General features: G+C 35.5%; 1 protein-coding gene across 4 annotated transcripts in view; it reads right to left on the bottom strand.

Annotated features, from left to right (window-relative positions):
* PEK (pancreatic eIF-2alpha kinase) overlaps window positions 1-16,984 on the bottom strand; it is a 161,171-nt gene that overhangs the window by 117,765 nt on the left and 26,422 nt on the right. For all 4 annotated transcript variants that reach the window (XM_085809295.1, XM_085809297.1, XM_085809296.1 and 1 more), the window contains exons 6-7: window positions 16,185-16,317; window positions 6,273-6,383 (exon numbers count right to left, since the gene is read on the bottom strand). In XM_085809295.1, coding sequence (XP_085665421.1) covers window positions 6,273-6,383; window positions 16,185-16,317 — 244 coding nt within the window. The remainder of the gene's footprint in view (window positions 1-6,272; window positions 6,384-16,184; window positions 16,318-16,984) is intronic.

The raw sequence follows: 16,984 nt of genomic DNA, 5'->3' as shown, positions 1-16,984 counted from the left end.
AAAACGAATACTTCTGTTAATAGTGAAATTGATGCATCAACTGCACGAATTTTCAACGACTCTTCATTTGCTACTGTTGATGAAGATCATGAGCTAAAACAAAATATTAGTAAGTGATCAGTTCCATTTCCATTTTCACAGTTTTCAAATGTGTATATTAATTTTAATGATATTGAAAGCTTGATTTATAAATTTGATGGTAATCCGTATAATTAGGGTGACAAATTTATTGAAAACTTTGAGGATGTATCTAATTTGTTAAAACTAAATGAATTACAGAAACTGATATTCACCAAAAGATCTTTAACTGGTAAAGCAAAGTTATTTATTGAAAGTGAAACGAAAATTAATTCGTGGAATGCACTTAAGGCTTTATTAGTAAATGAATATGGTTTCAGTATAACTCTGCTCAGTTACATGAATTATTATCGAAACGTAAAATGCAGGAAAAAGAATCTCTATATGAATATTTTTTGGTAATTAAAAATCTATGTTCCAAAGGTAATATTGAAAACGCCGCTTTAATTGAACCGCTTATGTACAACTTAATTTCAATTTTTTTTTCATGATACACAGTTTCATTAAAATGGATTTCATACTTACTAGAAATGTAAGTTTATAAGCAATAAACAAATATAACATTTTTGTAAAAGTTGGTAGTTCTTTTGGATGGCAGCTCACAATAGGATTTAAAAATGGTGCGGTAGGCTGAAGCTTCGTAAGTTTGGCGACCACTGGACAGAAGGCTAAAACTAAAATAACTATGCTAGTTATAAAAAATATGGGTATATTAAAAAACAATTTTCAGTGGTGATCAGAAATCTTTAAGTAATATCCAAAAAATTGTAAGGATTTGAAAAATTGGCATAGATAATGTGTACAATTACATAAATCTTCATTAAAAAAGTCAAAATATGAAAAATCACTAATCAGGGTCCCGTGTTTTTAGAAATTATTTATTTATTTTGTTTATGTGTTTTTCCAAAATCTATGAATCAGAAAATGAGTCATTTTTTCCTAGCAGTAGGGATTAAATTTATGCAAAATGATTACTCAAGTGGCTTACAAATTCTCAATTTCAGAAATTTGCAATGAATGGTTAAATTAATGGCTAACTCCCTTCCTTCCGCAAATCTTTCTTCCTAGCCTCAAATTTCCCAAATGAATATTTAATTTATAACAAATAAAAATTTTAATAAAATTTTGCAATCTTCATTAGCTACTTTAGAGATATGCTTATCATATACATATGGCTCAATTAACAAAATTTCCCCCTGTGCTTCTGAAAATGTATTAAACAGGTTTAACTATATCACAAGACACTAGTATTACATTTAAAATATCCAAAAAGTGGATACCTGCTTAATTAATAACATCACAAAAGATAAATTATTTATATTTGGCATGGAAGTTAAGAATTAATTGATACTGACATGTATAAGCTAAAAATTTTTATACACAATATGACTGACATTTGGGCTACTTCAGGAAAAATAGCAGATAAAAAATAAAATCATTTGTTTGGTAATGGATTTCCTGGTGCAAAACCTTTAAGGTTATATGAGCCAAAAACATATCAATTAAACATGACAAGCACAATATACAAACAAGTTTAAAACAAGAGGACACTTATACAACTGAATAATAAGGAAAAAATTTTGAGTTCTGTAATAACTTAATATGTAAAACTCCTAAGCTTTCAATTATGAAACATGATTAAAAAGTATGACATATGAAAATATATAGCATTAAAATCCCAAGTAACATTAAAAAAGAAATCAAATAATAAAAACCTGTTGCTTTCAGGTATTCAAACAAACTGTCGTTTACCTCTTTCCCGATAATACGGTCAAGAGGCAAGTTATAGTGGCTAAAATACTTCAATCGAAGACTGTTAAAATGAGAACATTAAATTTTAAAATGACACACAGACAGAATACTGTTACAATTTGAACAAATAGGTTCACTCTCAGCCTTTAAAAGGTAACTGTGTGCGTTTTGAGTGACTAGTCCTTATATTTTGTTAATAAGACTTCCCTCCCTCTCTCCGATTCTTGGTGGTCTTCCTGTCCTCTACTTTACATTCGATGCTTCTCAATTTATTCAGAATCTAGATATCCCAAAATGACTGCCATTTATTTAAAATTCTCTGCTTGATGACCATTTTTATATCAGTGTAGGGCAGAAGCTAGTTTGATAAAACAGTAGCAGACTTAGATGTTATGTCAGCCAGCTCATTTCCTTTTATACCAACATGGCCAGGAAACCAGCAGTAAAGGATCCTATAGCCACAGCTTCTGAATTTCTGATGTAATCTTAAAAATGTCCACTAGTAGAGTATTCCGGGTTTCAAAAAAACTAGCTAATGCTTTTAGAGCACTTCATGAATCGAAGAATATTATAAATTTTTTATGGAATTGCTTAGAGTTAAATGTTAAAGCAGAATTCAGAGCTGTCAATTTACGCTAAGTACAGAACAGGCATCAGGAAATCTTTTGCTGTCAGTATGGTCTCTTATTACGAGCAATGCTCCTACATGATCAGCTGATTTTCACCCTGGCTTTATGAAAACCACAGTGAGATTACATTGTTTTTCCCCTAAACAAGACTAGGTGGTGGTTTACCATTTTTTTTTCAAATAATTTGCAAATGCAACTCATAACAAAAATTGCTAATAGTTTGAAAGATTCTTTGGGTCTTTTCCTGGTTTAGCTATGGGGATAATAATTGCTTTTTTCCACCAGTGAGGAAAGATATGCTCCTTCCACACTCAATTGTATAGAACAAAAAGGGACAGTCAACGACTTACTGAAGAGGAGCTTTAGAATTTCATAACTTATTCCATCTAGACCCAGACTCGACCTTATGTGTCTCCATCAATGCTTTCTTTAACTTAAGCATAGTAAAGTTGCCATTATAAGGTTTTAGGTTGGAACAGTTGAAAGCAATGGGATTACTTGCAAGACGATGCTTTTCAGAAAGAAATGCTAGTGGGCAATTGCTGGCACTAAAAATGGCAGCAATGGTCACACCAATTGTATTTGCAATTTCTTCTGGTTCGCTAATCACTCGGCCACCTTTTTCCAGAAAGGAAAGTAGTTGGTCTTTGTACATTCCGCATGCTTTCTTAACTGTTTCCCCATACTCATTTACTTGTCATAGATGATGTAATTCCAGACACATAGGGCTACCCAGGAATCCCTCTGGCTCTTACGCCTTACTTTCCTCGTGTTTGCTTTAGCTTTTTTAAAGATCATAAGTTTTGAAAAGGTGGGGTTGCTTTGGAAAAATTCCCCAAGCTTTTCTCTGTTTTGCCAGTGCTTCTTTGGAAGTTTCGTTGATATCACCGGAATAGACCATAGCTGCACGAATGAAGACATCACAGCATCATCGATAGGTGCATCTTTTAACATCTCTTTTGTCATCTCTGCTAAAGACGAGAGGAGTTCCCAGTATGCCGTTTAGTATAAAATGAGGGGACCTGACATGGTGTTTATGCCTCTTCGTTGATAGACATAAAAATGGGAAAATGATCACTGTTGGAAGGATCATTTCCAACATTAAATGTACAAAATGGTAAAAGAGATGGTGAACAGATGGCTGGATTTAAAGTGTGAAATTTCCTTGTAGGCTCATGGAAGTATGTGTCTTGTCCACCATTGCAGAGGCAAAGGCCATGATCCTCGATCATTAGTTCAATTAGTCTGCCTCCGGGGGGGGGGCTCTATCCTTACTTCCCCAGAGCAGGCTATGGCCATGAAAATCCCGTACTATGATAAAGTTTCATGCAGCTGCTCTAGTTTATCCAAATCTTGCTGATCGATGTGGTGATTTGGACACAAATAAAGGGAACAAACTGAAACCAAATTCCGTATATTTATTTGGGTAGCGACAGCTTGGAGGTCTGTCATTAAAGAAGTCAGACTGGAAAAAAAATCAAGTGAGATAAGAAGACTTGCCCCTCCACTGACCCGCTCACCTCCCAAGTTATCTTTCCTAGCGAAAGAATATCCCTGAACCTTTGCTACTTGTTCCAGTTTTAGCATAAATTCCTGAATCGCCAAGCACACTGCTTGACATATATGGATCAAATGTTTGATGTTAACATGATTTTGGTGGAAGCCGTGACAATTCCAAGATACAAGGGTGGCTATTATTACTGGTGATTGTTCTTTCTGTGCTGTTTCTTAGTTTTGTGCAGAAGCAGGTGCTTGGGGACTTCCAGATCGTCCTCTACTTCCATACTATTCGAATCTAAAGATTCAGGCACCATGTCTTCGAGAGAGCTATTGCTTCTATTTTTTTGAACTGTTCTTGGAAGGATATTTTTTGGTTTGCTTTGAATTGCTATTTCTTTTTTCTTTTTTGCATCACATGTGCTGGATTTTTTTCTTGCTGCTTGTAATCTGCTGCGGTTTACCTGGTGGAGTCTGCATACTTTTTGAAGTTTGGGTTGCAATAGTAAGAGTTGTTTTAACAGCATTCACGTAAGATATATTAGGACGAACCTGTGTGCTTTGAACTAGCCTTCTGGCTTTGTCACATGAGATGTTTCTAATATCTTTCGTAGTCTGCACTTCCTTTTCTGATTTCCATATTGGGCATGAGTGAAAAATGCTGGGTGTTTACCCTTGCAATTTATACACAATGGTGCAGCAGTGCAGTTATCACAATCATGGCCAATCTTTGAGCATCGGGTGCATGTGAGGCTGCCATGACAGGATATCTTAGGATCACACATGCATTTTTTTTTTTCATACCAACATCTGTTTCAGACAATTTTTCTGCCTAGTTTACTACTGAAAGAAAAAAGCATGATCTTTTCCTTCCTTTTGGGAAAAAAATGCAAGTTGTTCCTTTTCAACCCTTCAGCTATCAACTTGTTGGTAATGGAGAACCAGTTTCCCCATTACATGTTAATCACAAAGTGATCTATGGTGACTGGCTGTTGTAACAATGCAGGAAAATTGTTCCAAACAGTTGTTCTTGCAAAACAAATGGATGTGTTATAGCAGCTTTAGAGTGGCCAAAATTTTGGCCACTTTAAGAAGCATTGGAAGCATAGCATAGGGTTTGGACTATAAGGTCTTACAAGGAAAATTTATATACCCAGCCTTAATATTCTTAGGCAGATCAGGTGAGTTGAAGGTCAGGATCACATTTTGTATTGATCAACTGACCTTCCTTATGCAACTTGATCCACTTTGCACTGCAGACATTTTGATCAGACAGCCCGGATATTATCTTTTCTTCGGGAACACGCAGGAGGTTGACCTCCGATATTACACCACGACATTAATTCACTGTTTTATGTGCTGTTAGACTGACACAAGCATGCCCGAGATTGGCTATTCGAAATAAGGAAGCAGACAGGGTGGCTGAAGTTTTATTAATAAGCAAGTCTCCAGAAAGAACATGCTTTATATTTCTTGGCTCACCAATACAGGAATGAATCTACTTATTGATTACAAAAGGAGACATCTTTTGCAACTCGCCAGAAGGACTAAAGATGACAAGGAAGCTTGGACGATTGTTTGGATTATTCACATTTGCATTGGTACGTACTTTTTAATGGAAGACTTTTCAGAACAATCAGTACTTGGAACAATGCGACTAGATTCAGGTTGTGTAATTAAAAATATGTTAGAAGTTGCCATATTGAAGAGAAATAAGATTCGGGTCCAACCGCCCCGCCCAGCACAGAGCCCAACAAAGGAACACAGAATCCTGTGTTAGGGCTAGCCAGATGTATATGGAAATTGAAGCCTCGTAGTCAGCTTTCCTGAAAGCAGGTTCTCCTGAGAGCTTATCCCCAAGCCACTGAACAAGGACTAGTGACCAGCCGACTGCCATCCGTGAAGACAACAAAGTGCCTCCCATTTAGTTAAAGCACAAGACAGAGCAATGTGTTGGGGACAGCACCTTGTCCTTCACCTACCAGGACCCTCCTTTCCAGTGACACAAGTCTCCATACACAGCAAACACATGGGCATTTTTCTCGCCACTCAACATCTAGTGACAAGGGCTGTTCTAGTTTCTCATGACGAGCCCCACTCTTCAAAGAGAAAAACCACAAAGAAGGGAAGGACAAAATTTCCAGGGGAGGGGACAGAAAAGAGGACAGATCACTGGGGCTCCAGGATCATGACCCCCGTCTCACCAAGATTATCCACCGAAGGGCTAGGGTACCTCAGGATTGCCACACCTATACTCACAAAGGTGAGCCCCTGAGTGGGATAAAAATTAAGAAAACTTGAATAAAGTAAAATAACCTGGTAGTGAAAAAGCTTGATATCCAAGTTCTGTTGTTGAAGCCCTCTGAGATACATTCTTGATTTTAAGCTTCTTTGATTGCTTCACAAATAACTGGTCCATATAGGAGCCTATAACATTAATATATATGTTATTTAATACTACAACAGTTATGGATATAAAATATTTCTTCATTTTCATTTACATGAATAAAGCATAATTTAGGATTACAATTTTTATATTTTTAGTTACAATGCACATTGACAGTGTGCATGTGTGTATGTATGCATGCATGGTACTACAAGATAATGATTTGAGGCTTTCATTCTCAGCTTTAACCCCTTCGAGCCGGGTAGTGAAAACGCGCGCTTATCGCAGAGGCCGGCAGTGTCTTCCGCGAGCGTCTCTCCAGGGCAGGGGGCTTTTTTGCTACTAAGCCTAAATCCATCAAATTTCCGAAGTATTAACGCATTGTTTAATAATGCTCTATACAGTATTTAAACGGCTTATGCTTTATAGATATTTTTATATATATGCTTTAATTACCTTATTTCTTGTTTAAATGCATATTTTACACATTTTATTTTAATTACTCACCATCTTATGACTTTTAACATTATACATCTGAAAACTAAATATATTACTTAAAATTCTCTTTTCGTATGAAAAATTTGAAAACAGGGATCTACACACAGTCCTACGTTACATTCCTTGAACTCGTAATAACTCATTTGCCGTTTTTGAGGATTTTTCCGGGAATGTGAACAAACGAAGCATCGTCGTCTCATTTTCTTATCAGTCTCTTCTGAACAAAGTTCTGGAAAATGTCTTTCAGTTAATCTTTCAGAATCAATATCAGAATTTCAGAATCAATATCTGAAATATTTTGCATCATTTCTGCTATTTCATGCTCTGTTAAACATTTTCGACGCTTCGACATTGAAACGGCAAAAACAGAAAGAATTCACGTCTAACAAGATCTAATTATTTTCTAAAAACTGAACTGTAAACCGAAATACTCAATGCTTTAGCGCATATAAAACTTCTACTTACAATAAACAACTACCACGTGCGAATAAAGTGCGATTTAAAGAGACGTCATAAATCACGCCATTCGGAAACATTTAGTTCCCGGTTTGTTTATATAATCAAAAACACGTGTATGCGAGTCATGCTTCTCTCATTTCGAGTAGAGGGTCTAATGTACATGTATCTGAAACCATATGGGCATACAGTGCCATCTTGTGGCAGAAATTATAGTTTGAAAAACGTTCCAATGTACTGGCACAAATACGTGACAGTCGGTAGAAAATGCAACAACGCTCTGGCATACCTGCGTGTTGGCCGGTAGATAAGTGTGTTCGTTGCTGGCACGTATACGTGACAGTCGGCGCGAAGGGGTTAAAAAAGCATCGTCTTATTTTTTGCATGAATATAATGTTACAGGGTTTAAATGCAAAAAATAAAGCATTACTAGTTAAGAAGCTTCAAAGGTTACTCAATACCTGCTGATATGACCACACTCAATGCTGTTTGTTCATCACTTTGTTTTCTCAGAATATAGCCTCTGCATTAACCATGGAATTATTATACTTACAATAAACAATATATAAAATAGTCAGCAAATCTAACAGCTTGAGAAAACAAGATTCAAAAAACGTAATTTAAAATGCACGTGATGTGTTTTATTTAATCAAGTACAGCTCTTACATGATCTGTTAGCAAAAAATAAGCCTTCATAAACTACAAAGTTTTAAAGTATTTTAGAAAGCATTAGCATACCTTTTTAAATGCTAACAAAAGACAAAAAGATGAATGTATATTTAATAAAACCAGGAAATTGGGAACACACTAATTAAATTATGCATAACAGATTCATATGATGATCTGAAATTAATATTACACAGCTATCCTAAAAATCAAAGTATTTTCCCTGCTTAGGTATTAACTAACTTTTGTTACTATGATTTCCACAAAATTTATTTGTCATTATGTCAGCTAAAGTAATGGACAGGAAGACTAATCTTATAAAACGTTCAGCAGCTACAACACTGAAACTTAAGTTGATGTAATATGGATAATAAAGTCTTTTTTCACTGTAGCAAAGAAACGTTTATTGGTTTTCGGTGATAAAAACTTCTCTATTGCAAAGCACACAGCATTTTTTTCATCATTATAACACCAATATATGCTGCTCGTCACTCTCTTTTACAATAACAGAAAGAGAAAATATATATAAAAAAAAATTTGTATCCACTAAGAGCTTTAAAAAATTACATGTTTATTTACTCCTTATAAAAATAACTAATCTATTCCAAAACCTAACCTCTGAAAAGGAAAGAGTTGTAAAAATAACACCCTACATTCTTTTGACACACTTTTAACAAAATTTGGTACTGGTACACATTTACTGGAAGAGATTTCTGACAAACTGCAGTGCTGATGTTAAATTCTACTGCATGTTGTTGGAATGCCATGAATGGAAAGATAAACTCAATTTTAAAAACAAAATAATAACAGAACCAATGGAAAGCATACATTTACTAATACATCTCATTATAGCCCCTTAAAATTTAAGTTAATACCAGCACAGCAAATAAACTACGGAGTTGACAGGCCTCACGACTGAAAGAAAATTTACATACTTTTCAAGGTTACAAATAAATTTCAAATCCTTTCAAAATCCTTGAAAACAGTGTTCTGATTTCAATGTCTTGAATAAGCATGCAAAGCATGATTTAGATATGCATTATGAAAATAGAACAAAGATGTCAAGTACAATTTTAACACGCATGAATATCGCAAACTATCAATCAAGGTATGGTACCTAAACTCCATGCACGGTCTATTAACAAAAGTTAAATAAAATGCTATGGTGGCATGCATGAATATATAACACATATTTAACATGCAATACTTCATATTAAGTATCCAGTGCCCAGGTCAGTTGATGACTGCAGGAGTATACACTGGCAACACATAAATACTGCAACAAATAAACTACAGTCCAGATAGTTTATCAAGCTTTGATGGCTTCAACTTTCTCTGTAACCAGCCAGGAAGATCGCACTGACTGCATAATGAAAATGACAAGAATAAAGAATATCAGCTTGATCAATATCTTTAGGTGAGGTAATGAAAAGAGAAAAGTTGTAAAGAAACGAAAGAGAAAATTAATCCTTGGGTCACTGGGAAGATTTAAGTTTTTTCACAGCTAAAAATGCTCAATTAGCGCATGTTTATTTCCGTAAACTTCATTTCACAAATTTAATGTTTATTTAATTCACATTTCATTCTTATTCATAGTTTCATTTTGTCTTACAAATTCAAGTAATTTTTCTACGAGTTGGTACTCCAGAAGTATACAATATCTGCTGTCAATGAAATTAATTTCAGGCATTGACTGAAGGGGAAAGATATACAAATATATAAACTGTGGAAAACATACTAAGATTCACTTATGAACTTGCACTACATTTAAATGTAAAATTAAACTGGGGGGAGGAACAAGTAACCTTTGCTATTTTTGTAAAAAGCAAAGTTTACAAGCAAACTGAACTTGCAAGAAAATATGCAGCTAATATAATCATAAATTATTTTATCTTACCACTACTTCAATCAAAACGAAATATTTTTAAAATGACATAGAACTTATAGCTGTATATGCTAGAGGCAGTAAATAAGATGTCTTACAGGTTATATACAAATTTCTCAAAGATTTCTTAAATAACAATAATAAGGTTACATATATGCATAACCTTAGAAATTTATACTAATAGAAACTATATGTTCGATGTTATGCAAATTGTATTTCTTTCTTTGTACCGAGGAGCGGCGCAGATGCAAATTTGTTAGGTTTTTAAAGCTCGCGTTTAGAGCTTTGAGGTTGCTGTGAATTACTGGAGTTTCAACTAGGCAGAGGTTCTTCTGAGTTTGTGTTGGTAAGCCGCCACTGAAGTCGGAGTTTGTGTGGTCTTCGCCGTTCCTCAACTAACTTACTTTGAAAGTCAATAAAGAAGTTTCGGTCAACATTATGAGTCTGAGGTTTTTTGGGTTCTATACTGAAGTAATATCAAGTCAATTTACAGTCCACTATTTTTAAACAACGGAACATACATGTTTTATGGTCCGTCGAGCTGGAGTCGCAGTAAATTTGGTGAGTCAGTGTGTTTTTTTATCTTTCTTATTAGATAATGGAATTTACAACGCTTAAGACTAAAAAGCGTGTTGCTAAAGCTAAGTTAAGTAAACTGAAAGAGAAAATTACAGTGACTTACGATTCTGCTGATGTTGATCAGTTGGAACTTTTTAAATCTAGATTAAATGATTTAATGACCGAACTTTCGGATATTTTTAGTAACATATTTGTAGTGTGTGAAGAAAAAGATATTGATGTATTTATAGAAGAACAACAGGTCATACAAGATACTGTTGATGAGTTAATTTTAATGCTAACCAGAGTTAAGAATGTTAAAGACATTAGTGTGGAAACTAAATCTTGCGAAATAGCGAGTATACGCTTACCTAAGCTAACTCTTCCTGTATTTAGTAGCAGTACTGAAGAATGGTTATCATTTTTTGATTTATTTAAAACGGCGATAGTGGATAATGACCGTTTATAAGGTGCACAAAAGCTACAATATTTAAAGGGTTCTTTAAAAGGAGATGCTTTGCGGATTGTTCAAGCTTTAACTATTTGTGACAGGAATTTCGAAATAGCGTGGCATTTATTGTGTCAAAGATTTTCACATAAGAGAGAATTACTTTCATCGTTATTAAAGAAAATCTTGTATTTATCAAATTTACAATCTGAAATTCCTAGTCAGATATTAGCGTTAGTAGACACTGTAAGAGAGTGTGTATGTTCGTTTGAAAATCTAGGATTCAAAGTGGAGCAATTCGCGGATACTATTTTAATGTTAATAGTACAGTTTAAATTGTATTCTTCGACGAGAGGATGGTGGGAAAGAACATTAAAGAGTGAGGAAATACCAACACTTAATAATCTGCTAGAGTTCTTGAAATCTCATGCCAGAACCTTGCAAGCAGGTAAAACGCAAGGTGTTAAAAAACAAGTTACAAAAGACAAATTAACTTCATTGGCTTCAGAGATTCGCGCGCAGTGTACGTATTGTAAAGCCGGTCATTCAGTTTTTAAATGTAATAAGTTTTTAAATTTGAATGTTCAGGAACGCGTTAATTTTGTGAAGAGAAATAATGTTTGTTTTAATTGTTTGGTTGCAAATCATAAAGCTTTCGAGTGTAGAAGTACACATAAATGTAAAGAGTGCTTTAAAAATCATCACACACTACTGCATTTCGAAAGAGTTCAAAATGAACCAAAGGCACGTAAAGGAGTTACGAACAGTTCGAATGAATTATCAGTGACGGCTAAGCCATTTTTGCCTGGGCCAGAACCTCGCGCTCGATCGGCTGGGTCAGGGGAGAATATCGCAAGTTCTAGTCCAGTAATTAAATCTTGTGTTTCAGACTTTAATTTTCAGCGTGAAGTTTTATTATGTACGGCTGTTATTAAAGTGTTAGATTCATCGGGTGAATACCAATTGTGTAAAGCCCTCCTTGACCCTGGCAGTCAAGCAAGCCTGATTTCAGAAGATTGTGTAGAAATGCCAAAGTTTTTATTTCATGTTTAGGGTCTTTGGATACGAAAACTAATGGAATTACGGAAATAAACTTCGTTCCGCATTTTCCGGCGAAAGTGTCATTTAAAACACCAGTATTTATCATCAATAGAATTATTGGAACTTTGCCGCATTTTACATTGGATAAGAAGTACGTTAAGGAATATAATGATTTAATGTTAGCAGATCCAACATTTTACAAAAGTGGGCCTGTTGATATACTTTTAGGTGTAAATATTGCCTTACCTCTTTTAAAGGGAGAAATAATTAAATGCGAAGAAGGTAAACCAGTAGCTTCTTGTTCTGAACTAGGATGGATTATTTCAGGTAGTGTGAATAATTCAACAGAAATTAATCCTACTATCTATGTTAATAATATACAAGTGGAAACTGATCAGATGCCATCTGACTTTTGGAAATTGGATGCTGTACCTACGTTTGACATGCTTACTAAATCGGAGAGAGCATGTGAAGATTATTTCAAATCTACATATACGAGAGAGGAAAGTGGGGTATATACTGTGAAATTATCGTTTCACTCTCCGCCTTCTCAGCTTGGAGATTCCTGACAATTAGCTATGCGTAGATTCCAATCTTTAGAAAATTCACTTCTAAAAAGGCCTCAGATATATGAACAGTATAAGGATTTCATGAGGGAATACCTTGAGCTGAGACATATGGAGGGAGTGCCTGAGGGAGAGATTTTTATTGACTCTACGTATTACATGCCTCATCATGCTGTATTAAAGGAATCAAGTATTACGACTAAACTGAGAGTTGTTTTCGATGCTTCAGCTAAAACGACATCGGGTCTTTCATTGAATGATATTTTGATGGTTGGACCAAGGGTTCAGCAAGAGCTGTTTCCAATTCTTCTACGGTTTAGAATTCACAAAATTGCAGTATGTGCCGATGTAGAGAAGATGTTCAGACAAATTCGTGTCCACCCAGAAGATACAAATTGGCAACGAATGCTTTGGAGGGATAGTCCTAGTGAACCCTTGAGTACATTTAGATTAGTGACAGTTACATATGGGACTGCCTGTGCGCCATAGTTGTCTACTAGAGTAATGAAACAACTTGCATTAGATGAACAAGTGAGATTTCCTTTAGCATCAAAAATTGCCCTTCGTGATTTTTATGTTGATGATTTGCTTTCAGGGGCACAAAGTGAAAAGGAAGCGAATGTTCTAGTTCAGCAGTTGAATGAAATGATGAAAAGGGGTGGATTTTGCTTAAGGAAGTGGATTTCAAACAGTTCAGCTATTTTAGAGAATATTCCTGAGTGCTTACGAGAATCCAGTATTTCTCTTGAAATAAACAGTGACAAGAAAGTAAAAGTATTGGGAATTAATTGGAACAACTCTAGTGATACGTTTCATTTTTCGGTATGCATAAGTGATAAAGAGTTAACTAAGAGGACTATTTTATCAGAAGTAGCCAAAATCTTTGATCCAATGGGATGGTTAGCGCCAACAATAATATACGCGAAAATATTATTACAAGAGTTATGGAACTTACAGTTGGGTTGGGATGGACTCGTTGATAAGAGAAGTAGTAAAGTAGGAAATGGAAGCGTTTCTATCTAGAATTGCCCTTACTTTCAAGCTTACAATTTCCGAGGTATGTCTTGAGTCCGAAGGCAGTAGTGATAGATATCCATGCTTTCTGCGACGCTTCAGAAAAGGCCTATTGTGCAGTCATCTATCTCCGTACAATCGACCTTGATTCGTCAGTCAAAGTCAGCCTTCTGACATCGAAAACCAGAGTAGCGCCCTTAAAAACCCAGTCTCTTCCGAGACTAGAGTTGTGTGCTGCGTTACTTTTAACCAACCTCTTACATGCAGTATTATCATGCATAGAACTGCTTATTAACAATATTTACGCATGGACCGACTCGTGGGTTACATTGGCATGGGTTTCGTCCGAACCTCGCCGTTGGCTACCTTTTGTGGCAAATCGAGTTGCAAAAATCCAGGAAGCTGTTCCAGGTATTCAATGGAATTATGTTGCTGGGAAAGAAAATCCTGCTGACTGTGGGACCAGAGGTTTTATTCCATCAGAATTCCTACAATGTGAGTTATGGATGAAGGGACCGCAGTGGTTAAACGAATCCGTAATTCATGTACAGTAAAATTCAAGTGTAGAATTAGAGGGTGAGGTTATGTTGAAGGAATTAAAAAAGAGTTTCAGTTCAAATATTTCCAAATTTGAAGAGCCTAGTGTGTTTTCAAGATTTTCATCATGGTTAAAGTTATGTCGAGTGTTAGCGTGGTGTTTAAGATTCAGAAATAATTGTATTAAGTTACCTACAGAGCGTATAAAGGGTTATTTATCTACTGAAGAATTCTGTGAAGTTACTTCTATGATTGTTAGGATTGTGCAAAGAGCTGAATTTCCAGAAGAATTATTCTGTTTAGAATCTCGTAAACCCTTGAAGACATCAAGTAAATTACTATCTTTAAGTCCTTTCTTGGATTCCGCGGGAGTAATGCGTGTAGGCGGAAGCGGAAGGCTCAGAAACTCTACAGTTTCAAATAATCAGAAACATCCTATGATTTTACCTAAGAATCACAATATTACGCGTTTAATTATTAAGCATTATCATGACATGTATCTTCATGCAGGTATGCAGCTACTCACTTCTGTCATACGACATAGATTTTGGATTGTGAATGCTAGAGATATTATAAGGAAGTGTATAAACCAATGTGTTATCTGCCGTAGAGTTAGAGCGCAAACTGCAACTCAGCTAATGGCAGATTTACCCACTTCAAGAGTTACTCAAAGTAGAGCTTTTTCTCGTGTAGGGATTGATTTAGCAGGACCATTTAACGTTAAATATCGTTCTGGTAGAGGAGTCAAAATCTTTAAGTGTTACGTATGTCTATTTATTTGTTTTACTACAAGAGCAATACACTTAGAATTAGTTGGAGATCTTTCAACAAAATCATTCCTCGCGACACTTAAGCGGTTTATAGCTCGTAGAGGCAAACCGTGTGAAATTCACAGTGATTGTGCAACGAATTTTATAAGAGCTAATAAAGAATTAAGGAAAGCCTTTTCTATTGTTCAACGTGATGAACAGCTACAGGGTTATATTTCTTCAGAAAATATTAAATGGTTATTTAATCCTCCCTCTGCCCCTCGGCTTTGGGAAGCGGGTATCAAGTCTATGAAACATCACTTAAAAAGATGTTTAGGAACACTTATTTTAACATACGAGGAATTTTTGACATTAATAACCCAAATTGAATCCTGTCTTAATTCTAGGCCTTTAGTACCAGCTTCAAGTGATTGTAGGCGATAACACCAGGACACTTTTTAACCGGAGCGGCTTTAAGCGCTATTCCAGAATCTAACCAAATTCAAGAAACCATGAGCTGCAGTGACCGTTGGAGGAACGTGCAAAGGTTATTTCAACATTTCTGGAATCAATGGAGCAGTGAGTATTTATCTAGATTACAGCAGAGACCCAAGTGGTGCACGTTAGAACAAGATCTGAAGATTGGTGATATGGTTCTTATTAAGAACGAAAATCTACCTCTGCTACGTTGGAAATTAGGTAGAATTATTAAAGTGTATCATGGTCTGGATGAGAAAGTTCGAACGGTGAGTTTACGCACGTCTAATGGTGAAATAAAACGACCTATAGCAAAGCTATGCGCTTTGCCATTTAATTCTTGATTTAGAGACTTTAATTTTTATTTTTCAGGTTTATGCAGTTCAACAGTTTAAATTTATTGTTTGAACCCCCTTGGGACTTCAAGGCTGGGGGTATGTTCGATGTTATGCAAATTGTATTTCTTTCTTTGTACCGAGGAGCGGTGCAGACGCAAATTTGTTAGGTTTTTAAAGCTCGCGTTTAGAGCTTTGAGGTTGCTGTGAATTACTGGAGTTTCAACTAGGCAGAGGTTCTTCTGAGTTTGTGTTGGTAAGCCGCCACTGAAGTCGGAGTTTGTGTGGTCTTCGCCATTCCTCAACTAACTTACTTTGAAAGTCAATAAAGAAGTTTCGGTCAACGTTATGAGTCTGAGGTTTTTTGGGTTCTATACTGAAGTAATATCAAGTCAATTTACAGTCCACTATTTTTAAACAACGGAACGTACACTATATATAAAGTGTGTGTAATTTGCAGATAAAGTAAATAGAGGTTGTATAGTTAAAAAACAGTACCATCTGTTTTAATAAGCATACTACACTTTTTGCTATTTCCTAAAGTAAATAACATAATAAAAATAAGATTTTTCTAAAAATATGTATTCTTTGCTTCACGCATTAAATACTCACCTAAAAAGAGAAGTGCAGAATACCTTCCACCATCTGTATCAACAGAGAAAAATGAAGATTCATTATCAAATGGATCAAGAAGATGAACAACTTCCTCTTTAACATACCATGCATCAATGATAGGACAATGTGTCTGAAGCATAAACAAATCATTTAAGTAAATCATTTTAAAATATTTCTATAGCTTCTATTTTGAATTTTACAAAAATACACTGAATTAATGCTAAATTATTTTGCAAATATAATGCAATGTATACTTAGGCAATGCATAAATAAAATTTTCCACACAAGCAGAAAAATAGACCACATAATTCGCTAATTATTATTAACAGTAAAGCATGAAAAAGATAAATGACTAGAATAAATGTCTGTGAAGGATTTTATGAAAGAAACATTGAACTATGAGGATTGTTTTTTTTTCAACCTCCGATCGCACAGTATGATGGCCAGGCATGCGGCAGGTGGTTAGTGTGCGTTGTAGGCAACTGTGCATCTCTTCCTCCACACACTGTCACTGGCGAATTCAACACACCATTTCCTGTTGAGTTGCAGTCACGTAAACATGGCTGTCACTACTGATTCTCTCACCAAGTGCAAATTGCAAGCTGTTATTCGTTTCTTGCAGGCAGAAGGGAACAGTGCAGCGGAAATTCATAGACGAATGAGTCAAGTGTATGGAGACAACTTTATGAGTGATGGCGTTGTTCCTGAATGGTGTCAAAAGTTTAATGATAGCCGAACTGATGTGCATGATGAAGGGGGTCAAGGACACAAGTCTGTTGCTACAGATGACATTGTTC

This window comes from Stegodyphus dumicola, chromosome X2 (genome assembly GCF_044657685.1).
Source record: "Stegodyphus dumicola isolate Sdum_Otavi_A_Nest chromosome X2, ASM4465768v1".
In the NCBI taxonomy this organism is placed as follows: domain Eukaryota; kingdom Metazoa; phylum Arthropoda; class Arachnida; order Araneae; family Eresidae; genus Stegodyphus; species Stegodyphus dumicola.
This window is presented reverse-complemented; position numbering and strand designations above follow the sequence as displayed.